The sequence below is a fragment of a genome, unplaced genomic scaffold (genome assembly GCF_019419815.1).
Source record: "Pyrus x bretschneideri cultivar Hongxiangsu unplaced genomic scaffold, Pyrus_bretschneideri_v1 Contig6, whole genome shotgun sequence".
Lineage (NCBI taxonomy): Eukaryota > Viridiplantae > Streptophyta > Magnoliopsida > Rosales > Rosaceae > Pyrus > Pyrus x bretschneideri.
In genome coordinates this window covers 3202175-3212151 of record NW_025999798.1, presented here as the reverse complement: position 1 = coordinate 3212151, position 9977 = coordinate 3202175, and the positions used below count along the sequence as shown (strand labels likewise).

General features: G+C 37.9%; 2 protein-coding genes across 5 annotated transcripts; one reads left to right on the top strand and one right to left on the bottom strand.

The window, feature by feature from the left end:
• Window positions 1–1734: 1734 nt before the first annotated feature.
• Window positions 1735–5001, top strand: LOC125471532 (pantothenate kinase 1-like). 3 transcript variants are annotated; one of them, XM_048572036.1, is made up of 10 exons: window positions 1735–2046; window positions 2154–2357; window positions 2752–2798; window positions 2901–3017; window positions 3219–3338; window positions 3437–3531; window positions 3621–3714; window positions 3898–4029; window positions 4168–4280; window positions 4483–5001. In XM_048572036.1, the coding sequence occupies exons 1-10, from the start codon at window positions 1959–1961 to the stop codon at window positions 4685–4687; spliced, it is 1215 nt and encodes a 404-aa protein (XP_048427993.1). In that variant the 5' UTR covers window positions 1735–1958; the 3' UTR covers window positions 4688–5001. The 3 variants fall into 3 exon arrangements, with proteins under 3 accessions (XP_048427993.1, XP_048427995.1, XP_048427994.1); XM_048572038.1 differs by having other exon boundaries at window positions 1735–2091; window positions 2191–2357; window positions 2752–3017; XM_048572037.1 differs by having other exon boundaries at window positions 1735–2091; window positions 2191–2357; window positions 2742–3017.
• Window positions 5002–5214: 213 nt separating this feature from the next.
• LOC125471533 lies at window positions 5215–8107 on the bottom strand. 2 transcript variants are annotated; one of them, XM_048572040.1, is made up of 6 exons: window positions 7953–8107; window positions 7232–7383; window positions 7002–7151; window positions 6456–6578; window positions 6146–6289; window positions 5215–5937 (listed from the first exon to the last, which is right to left on the bottom strand). In XM_048572040.1, the coding sequence occupies exons 2-6, from the start codon at window positions 7370–7372 to the stop codon at window positions 5485–5487; spliced, it is 1011 nt and encodes a 336-aa protein (XP_048427997.1). In that variant the 5' UTR covers window positions 7373–7383; window positions 7953–8107; the 3' UTR covers window positions 5215–5484. The 2 variants fall into 2 exon arrangements, with proteins under 2 accessions (XP_048427997.1, XP_048427998.1); XM_048572041.1 differs by having other exon boundaries at window positions 7232–7399; window positions 7953–8106.
• Between the last annotated feature and the right edge of the window lie 1870 nt (window positions 8108–9977).

The following is a 9977-nucleotide window of genomic DNA, read 5'->3' as shown; positions in this document are numbered from 1 at the left end:
CAAGGAAACATAAATACATAATTGCTGGATAATCACAAGATTTTTAAGCATCTGCAGACTCAAACTCACACTCACAGATGACTCTGCTACATACTTTAGGGTTCCAATATGGTAAAGGGAATTGAAAAGCAGCGGAATGTAAGTGATGAAACAAACCTCAGTTTTCGAGCTACATGTCCACGGACAAGTACTCGGGCTTTCTGCAGAGCATGCAACCCCACTACCAAGCTTGAGATGCTCCCTTACAATTTACAAGAGTTTAAGTGTCAAAACTCGCAAAAGGAACTTTCAATTTCTGTGGCATATATGAAATCTCCATGCATTTTTTCCTAATGTAAAAACATAATCTTCAAGCCCTGACTGTAAGCGTTCAAGATTTGAGGCTGCAAAAAGGTAAAGGGTTCCATTCATTCGCTAGAAAAACATTTACATATCTAGAACCAGGAACATCCCCATTTTCAACCATTCTATTGCAACATTGTGGGAAAAAAAAAAAAAAAATTGAAGCTGATCAATAACTCCTCTCTTTTTCATGAACCATTGCGGTGAAATATGATGGGATTTCTGCATTCCCCACTCCCTAGATTGCAAAGTTAATTTGCAAGAGGATGACAACTCTCATACTAGAGACAAGACCATCATGGAATTTTAATGAAACCGACATAAATTTAGATAAGACCTAACATATAATATCTCATATTTCGTCGACCTTTGCCTAAAATTTCCTCTCTTACTTATTTAGTAGAAATCCAAAACAAAATCACATGATTTTATGATAATGTTTCGTAGAGTCGGCGAAGACAAACAAATTGGTGGAAAGCAGTGAAGAATAATTTGGTAGGAGGAAAGCAGTCGACGGTTGACAACATTGTAACAGTATTTGGTGGGAAACAAGCAACTGAAGAAATTATTGACTTATATCCAATTATATGTCACAAGATAAGAATGAGAGTTGGACTAGTTGCTACTTATTTATCACATTTTTAGTACAAGTTGTTACTGCTTTGAATCAATTTCTCCAAACCTATACTTTAATGGTGAGTTGGTGACCATTTCAATTTTTTTATAGGTTTGTAAGACAAAAGTAAATTTTTGTGGATGTTTGAACAAATATATAGGTATTTATAAGATTTTTGGGTGAATCTTTATTTAAATAAGTTTTTATAATTTTTTTAATCATTGCATTTAATTTAGGGTCTTTAGAATTTTTTTTTTTTTTTATACCGTTAGATTTGCTCATATTCGACCTTAGCTTGGATTTAACGTATTGAAAATTTTTATTTAAAAATAATAATATAGACCGCTGGATCAATCAACGGTTCAACCACATGGGCTGTTAGTCTTTTCACAAGAGGCCGACAACATCATCAACTGGGTCCAAGCACCGAGTCTCTACCAATATCCTTGGCTCATTTTCCAAGCTAAATTTGATCCAAAAATAAGTTTTAATTTAAAACATTTTTTAGTCCAATAATTAGAGAAGCTTTGGAGGTTTAAAACTCAAATTTTGAGTTTTTTTTTTTTTTTTTTTTTTTAATAAACGATATTATCTACGTTAAAGGAGAGGAAGGTGGACTAAACCTTACAATAGACTAGTAATAATGTAGTTAAAATTCATCTTTGATAAAAATTAAGTCTAAAACCTCTTATTTATAAATGAAGAGGAACTCAACAAAATTGTTCTAGATAGCATCTCCATGAGTCTAAACTTGTTCCCGCAAAATTACAACTTACAAGACAACCTTCGACGGATGACCCAATGGGGAAAGAGGCCGACGATACCTTCTTCCCTCTGAAAGTCAAAGGTTAAGATTGAACTGAGTGATCTCTCGATAAATCTTAAATCATCGAATATCCCCACCCTGAATAAAAAGTAATTTATACAATGCGTTAGGTGCATTGCAGACTGCAGAGGGGCAACTCTACAACTTGATACGAAAAAAAGATCAAATCAAAAAATGGAAATTGGGAACACTAACCTTACAGAGATTTCAAAACCCACCAATTCGGAAGCTCAAATTTCCCACCTTGCTCTCGACATTGGAGGCAATTCACTCTCCACGATCATAACCTGGTTTTTTATTTTTGGAGGTCAATTGCTCAAAGTCTCATGATTTTTCGATTGTTTTTGGATTTGTTTTGCCCGTTGGCAGGTTCTCTGATAAAGTTGGTGTATTTCTCAACGAACAGTGCCGACTCTTCTTCTTCTTCTTCTTCTTCGAATGAGAGTTTACCAGCTTCTAATGGCGATAGAGGGCGCCATGTTCTTGAAGGGAAGCTCCATTTTGCAAAGTTTGAAACTGAGAAAATCAATGACTGCATAGACTTCATTCGGTCCAAGCAACTTCTCCATACTGGTATGCTTAAATGTTTTAAGTATTTGCTTTGCTTTGCTTTGCATCTCCTGATTCATTCGTATCTCATTTCGTTTCAATCCAACTTGGGAAATGGGAAGATTCATTTTTTCACTAATTGAGATTATTTAACCTTGTTTCGCTCAACTAAATGTTCATGTTGAAATCTTGGATTGAAAGTTGAAACTACCATTTTTATTGGTAAATGAATTACTTCAGCTTGAATAATGGTACCCATATTTTCGACTGCGAAATTTTTTTAGTTATGGAAGATTTGAACTTCTGAAAATGAAGTACGAAAGAAGATCATATATGCCTTGAATATAGCTGCTTGTTCATAGTTGTACTTATCGTTTGCTGGTTTTGGGTCATTGCTTATGGTTGTAGATCATTTCAGGCCCCCAACAACACCGAGCTTCTGGGAGCGCAAAGTGCATTATCAAGGTAAAAACAGGTGTTTAGCTTGGCCATACTATTATGACTGTTTGTGGCATGTATTTGTTCCATGTGCAAGCTAATTTATTGACTCGGGACAATGGAGAGCAGGCCACAGGCGGTGGGGCATACAAGTTCCCAGATCTCTTCAAAGAAAAGCTTGGGATTTCTCTTGACAAGGCAGATGAAATGGACTGTCTTGTGGCCGGATCAAATTTTCTGCTCAAGGTGGGATCCTAATACCACTTACATAGATTGGTATATACAAGTTGGTGTGTTTCTTAAGTCATGTCATGTAATCCATAGAATGTGTGGGTTGGGAATTGGGATGAGCAATAGCGAATTCAGTTTCTGTTTATAGAGATATTTCTGTCTTGTTTGCTTTCTTGCCTGAAAATAGCATTGACGTTTTGATTGTTGTTTAAGTAGGCAGTTCACCCCGAAGCATTCACATACATGGATGGTCAGAAAGAATTTGTGAAGATTGACCATGATGATCTATATCCTTATCTGCTTGTCAATATTGGTTCTGGTGTCAGCATGATCAAGGTATTCTTGTCAAAGCCGATGCTTTATTTACTGTATTAGTTTCGTATGTTTAACCATTTTAAGGCTTGACGTATTGTCCTATGCTTGCGCTTCGATAGGTAGATGGACCTGGTAAGTTTGAGCGAGTAAGTGGAACCAATGTTGGTGGTGGAACCTTTTGGGGTTTGGGGAAGCTTTTAACAAAGTGCAAGAAGTACGTTTGTCTTTTGCTTAAGTGCAAGGCTATTGATATTCTCGTTATATGATTTTCACTTAGTAACCAAAGCTGCAACTGTGTCTCAGTTTTGATGAGTTGCTCGAGTTAAGTCATCAGGGAAATAATAGAGTGATAGACATGCTTGTCGGGGACATCTATGGTGGAATGGACTATACAAAGGTATGCATATTCATGACAGACAGGTCCCTCTTTCAACATAGGATGTTGAAGACGTTCTGGTCGTATCTCTGTATGCCAAATTAAAAGAGCTCCTTAATTTAAACAGTGATGAGGGGATCCTGGTTTCCATTAGCTTTCGTCTCACGCTTATTAACTGCAATGTAATTTTTCTGACAATTACAGATTGGTCTTATATCAACAGCCATTGCTTCTAGCTTCGGCAAGGTAATTTCTGACGATAAGGAGCTGAAGGATTACAAATCTGAAGATATTTCTCGGTCACTCTTAAGAATGATTTCAAATAATATTGGGCAGGTAAGCCGTGGTGAAAGAAACCTGTGTCACTTGTAATTTCTTAAAACTCTTTGATTCCATTGCAACCTTTACCACCAGATTGAAACTATTTTTGTTAACATGCCGATTATATTGTTTCATTTTTTATCTTCTCTCCAGATCTCATACTTGAATGCACTGAGATTCGGGCTCAAGCGAATAATTTTTGCCGGATTTTTTATTCGGGGTCATGCTGACACCATGGACACGATTGCTGTTGCCGTTCATTTCTGGTAAGCCTGAATTTAATGTCCTTTTTCATGCGTCAGTAATGATTCATACTGAGAATTGAAGTATAAATTATGTCAAAACAATCTTCAAAATGTAAAATTTGACGGATGTCACGCTCTGTGCCTGATTTGGTTTTCTTTTACTCATCCATCTTTCCTCGTGGTTTCGGGTTTAAAATTTCATTCATTTGATCCTTATTTGCAGGTCTAAAGGTGAAGCAAAAGCAATGTTCTTAAAACACGAAGGATTTCTTGGAGCATTGGGTTCATTCATGAGCTATGAAAAGCATGGTTTTGATGACTTGAAAGTCCATCAGTCTGTGCAACAATCCCCAGCGTGTGATGATCCACCAAACGGGGAATTGAATGAAAACCAAAGTATAGACTGCAGTGTCTACCTCTCACAGTAATTCGCGTTGCCTTCTCCCCGGGGCTTGGATGTAAGAATGTAGAGGCAATTCTTGGTTGCCTGTCTGCATTCTGTGGAGTTCAAAGGCTTGAAACTTGCGTAGCTTATGTAACATTGTGGATAAACTACTAGGACATTTATTCAAAACTACAAAGAGAAAAATTCAGATGGAGAAAGAGGAAAACTTTATAGTAGCACACAATGTAACTTCACACGATTGATTTTGAATTGTGACTACACCGTCTAGGTTTTGTATCTTGTCAAAATACTGTAACTGCGCATCGTTGAATGAATTCTCACTGTTATTACATTTTAGTTTTTTGTGTTTGGTGTTCCTTTAGTGTAGAAAATACCGAGTGTATTGAAAGAAAAAAAAAAAACTTATATCGTCTATTTTTGGGGCCTGTTTGGTGATGCTTATGGAAGGGCTAAAACCGCTTCCAAATAGCCAAAATGCTTATGGTAGGGTTTAAATTTAAGCACTTTTTGGTGCACCCCTCACAGGCAATGACCACAAAAACATGTGTTGTGTAATTTATAGCAGCTTCTTTCAATGTCATTACGGCATTAACTCAGCTTACAAGGCAGATACAACAAGTAGTTTCTGACAGGCAATACTCATCCTCGATCTCATCCTCCACCCTCATCGAAAAATCGAAAGGGAGAGGAGTTGCTACACGGCGCTAAGGCCACTACACTTGATGGATAAAACGAAATGAAATATAGACGGATCTATTACATATCAATTTCCATTAATAAGGAATACAGAGAAGTGCTTACTAACTCAACAGAATTCGATCATTTGACAGGCGGTAGCCTCCGATGGCATTGCTTTGCGTTCCTCCTATGAAGGGCCCATCTTTCTTTGATGTTAGATACATTATCAACATGACTAAGTACTTGCCCATCCTGAGACATTTCAATCTCTTTATTAGACTCTCCAGGATTTAATTCTCCTCGTAATCTGGCAGCTTCAGCAAGCATGTCGTTTATCAGCATCTCAGTAGTCTTGCTGGTGATTCCCCTTAGGTACCATGAAATCGGTGGAGGTGGAACTATAGTTGGTTGGATCAGTTGCTCCAAGCTCACCTTTGAACCAATCCTTCCTTTGCCTCCTGTGCAAGAATTATAATCTGCCCACGTCCTGGGTTTAAACGGAAAGCAGGTTTTTTCATCGACAAAAAGAGGTTCGACTCTCCAGTAGCCTTCAAATTTCTCCATAAACCCTGTTTTGACTTGCTTGAACTTCATCTGGCAAATGGCAATTTCAGAAATTAGAGATCCAATTTTACCATGACATTGCAGAACATGAGTTTCTAAACTATTGATATGATTTGCCGACAAGATATAAAGCATACTGGAGATCCTAAATATGTGATGGGTCAACAAAGAACATGTGGAAAAGCGACAAAAAAAAGTTCTTAAGTTACAGTACATCAAGAAGATGATCGAGTCTTACTGAGTGGTCTTTTCTGTTTTGATCTACTAAAACACGAACCGCAATGGTCCCTGACCACCAAAGAAACTTCCATATAGCTGCCTGCTCCAGATCAACCACCTGCCTATGACCTTCATCAACCAAAACGTTTCTTGATATCACTTCCTGAGACAGATAATTAACTTGTCAAATTAACAAATACAATTTTATATGATAGAATAGGAAAAGAAGAAAGCAAAAAGCATGTCTGCCCACGCCTCTCCAGCTTTCTAACAGAAAGTTGTTCCTAGTTAAATCTGAAAGGAAAGTGGACAGGAATGGTATCACTTACCTTAATATTTTTGAAAACCCTCTTATTGTCGGGGTCAGTTACAATATTATATACTGCGTCTGGGGGTAAACCAACATTGACGTTTACACTCAGGTTGCAAAGAGAACCTTTTGGTACACTGACCTGCAAAGAGTAAAAGTAGTTTGTGACTTAAAGTTAGTAGGTAGTCAGAGAAGCCATAAGCTCTTGAGATGTTGCTTTGAAGAGAATGTGGTGTACACATATTTGCAACCACTAAAACATTCCTGCTTCTTGCCTAGAATTTCTCTCTTAACCAACATATGCTGCACGAAGGTGATGTTTAAGGACTAAACTGAACCGTTAGTGTAGAGGGGACCAAGACGATACATGTAGAGACTTGACTGATATGAAATTCTCCTTTCCAAGGGACTTCACAAATATAGTATAAGAAATTGAATTAATTTTCTTTCTTTTGACGCTGATTACCAATCACATTTTGGCACACAACAAGTTTACGACAGGATAAAGCCAATTTATTCCCATTCCAAAGGAAAGTTAAGCGGTACAGGGAAGCACATCTCTCACCTTTATATACGGTGGTTGATCAACCCAAGAAGGATTTTCTCTCCATGCTTGCAACTGCTTCTCGAGGTCAACCTCCAAAGATGCAGCCTTTTTAGGAACAGAGCTCACCTTTTTCACTCCATCATCCTTTGCTAGTCTCTTGAGCTGCGACTGTAACACGAAGCGCCTGTTAATACTAATATCAAATCAATACCCATAAGCAAATCACAAGTTTTAGTGAAATAACTTACCTTTAGGCAATTTTGCAGCTTGTGAGGAACCTGCAACAAAGCTTTAGAAAACGCCAGATTAAAGGCCTTGGGCTTGAGGTGCCCATTTCTCTCGTTCTTGTCGATGTCTACGCTTGTCTTGGTCACCTCTGTCTCACCCATTGAAAGGACAACTGTTTGGAACAAGTTCTATGAAAATTTTTCGTGAATTTCGTGAATGTTATTCGGTTTGCATACGAGGAAGCAAGCATTAACTTTTTTACGTTTGCTTATGGCTGACTAGTGTTTAAACAAAAACTAGAAAGTAATTAAAAACAGGCTAATCTATGGAATTATATATTAATAATTCCATTTTTGATCCTGTTAATTTAAATATTAGTACATAATCCAACCACCAATTGAATTCCTAACACCATTTGGCCGCCATTCTATATCCCAAGCTAGTACGCACAGAAACACAGATAGTACAATTTGTGGTTAAAAACAATTTGATAAACAAACAACTTTAAATCTGCAATTTCCATTAACATTTACAGCAAATTCAAGACCTTTACTAACCACAATCAAGAAAAAACAAAACCCATCTCAAATTTCAGAGATATCAATCAAACATTCACGGAATAATTAGAGAATTCCCATCTCAAATTTCAGAAAAACCAAAAGTTCTGGAAATTAACAGAACCAACCCGGTAAACAAAGCTCAGAGATTAAGCAGGTAATTAGAAGAAATGGGTTAACTTACAGCGATTGATTACGGAGCAAATGTAATCAGAAGAATATTCATTCCGGTGTCGAATTTATGAAGCTGATCCAAGAATCTCGTGGCTTTTCTAATTCGCTGTTTCGTTTTTTAACACTTTTGCTAAGATTTCTACGGGAATTTGGAGAAAGATTGGCCACGTGAAGCACGTGTGATACCGGACCGGCTCCGGAACTCGATCAATCATGGAATAATCTGAACGGTGGCGGTGCCTACACTTGGGTATGTGGACCCCATTAGAGATAAAGGCCATGAGCTAAATTACGAGAGTTGTATTTTTTTTTTATAGATATGATATGTTAAAATAATAGTTTTTTTTTTTTTTTTGGTAAAAGTTAAAATAAGAGTTTACAACAGGAAACATGTGGACCATATTTTTCACGTCTTTGTTCTCAGGGAAGTTCGCACGAGATTTTTATCACGTGTTATTATATAAATAGTAAGATATATGAATTAAAAAATAAAATCTTCCACCACTTATATAAAAACACATGATGTATCATCCGTATTCTGATCATAATGAAAATTTTCTTGCAATTCGGGTTGTACGATGACAATCCGCTCCAACAACCATTTCAATATGGGCAAGGCAACCCAAACCATACAACGACAATTCGCTCCAACTCATGACGGTTATTGAAAGGGATATTAAACATGCCCATTGACCAGAGTCATAATGGGAGTGTGTGGTTCGATTAGAGTGCACCAAACGGAGTTTTGATGGGCATATGTGGTTTGCCACCCCCATACGGTCGAAACGGAGTACACCACACAAAGTCTTAATGGGAGTATGTGGTTCGCCACCCCATAGGGTCCAACCAGAGTGCACACGCTAAGTCTTAATGGGCATATGTGATTCGCCATTCTCACAGAGTCTGAAGTGCATACGTGTAGGTTCTCCACGTCATGTTCAACCGCTCTCCACTCATGTCCCATCATACCCACGTTACACATGGTCTGACTACTCCAAGCCACGCCTCTGACTAACTGGTCAGACTGTGGCACTCAGACCCATGTTGCCCATGCTCTTAACTGCACAAAGCCATACTTCTAACTCCAACTGCTCTGAGCCTTCAGATATATGGTAGAGTGCACAGGAGATAGACTTTGGACGCCTATAAATACGCCCCTCAACACTTCACAAATGGTCGGACACTTCTTTTTCTCACTTGGAGCATTCTGCTCATTTTCTCTCTCAAATACTGACTTGATCATCGAAGAACCTTAAGTCAGAACCACCCTCGGCACCTGGTTTCACAATCCTTTTCTTGTCTTTGTTCTTGCAAACTCACCTCGCTTATGGAATTATCAACTCCGCCCCTACAACATGTGCAAAATCTGCTCCAATAAAACACATTTATAGTAAAATTACGTCATCAAAATAAGACATTCACAATTAGGTATTAAAGTGATCGCAACTATGGATATGATATGTTAAAATAATAGTTTTTTTTTTTTTTTGGGTAAAAGTTAAAATAAGAGTTTACAATAGGAAACATGTGGACCATATTTTTCACATCCTTATTCTCAGGGCAGCTCGCACGAGGTTTTTTAGTGTTACCGGAATATAGGTTGGTACACCACGTGTTATTATATAAATAGTAGGATATATGAATTAAAAAATAAAATCTTTCACCACTTATGTAAAAACACATGATATACCGTCTGTATTCTGATCACAATGAAGATTTTCTTGCAATTCAGGCTGTACGATGACAATCCGCTCCAACGACCATTTTGATATGGGCAAGGTGACCCAAACCATACAACGACAATTCGCTCCGACCCATGATGGTTACTGAAAGGGATATTCAACATGCCCCTTGACCAGAGTCATAATGGGAGTATGTGGTTCGATTAGAGTGCACCAAGCGGAGTCCTGATGGGCATATGTGGTTTGCCACCCCCATACAGTCGAAATGGAGTACACCACACAAAGTCTTAATGGGAGTATGTGGTTCGCCACCCCATAGGGTCCAACCAGAGTGCACACGCTGAGTCTTAATG

Bases quoted from the DNA above. Each gene is read 5' to 3' on its own strand.
- LOC125471533 (XM_048572040.1), bottom strand. From the start codon at position 7,372: ATGGGTGAGACAGAGGTGACCAAGACAAGCGTAGACATCGACAAGAAC. The intron at 7,152-7,231 runs GTAAGTTATTTC...TTCGTGTTACAG, and splicing joins AGCTGCAAAATTGCCTAAAG to TCGCAGCTCAAGAGACTAGC. The intron at 6,290-6,455 runs GTAAGTGATACC...TATCTGTCTCAG, and splicing joins GGGTTTTCAAAAATATTAAG to GAAGTGATATCAAGAAACGT.
- LOC125471532 (XM_048572036.1), top strand. From the start codon at position 1,959: ATGGAAATTGGGAACACTAACCTTACAGAGATTTCAAAACCCACCAAT. The intron at 2,799-2,900 runs GTAAAAACAGGT...AATGGAGAGCAG, and splicing joins GCGCAAAGTGCATTATCAAG to GCCACAGGCGGTGGGGCATA. The intron at 3,339-3,436 runs GTATTCTTGTCA...GCGCTTCGATAG, and splicing joins CTGGTGTCAGCATGATCAAG to GTAGATGGACCTGGTAAGTT.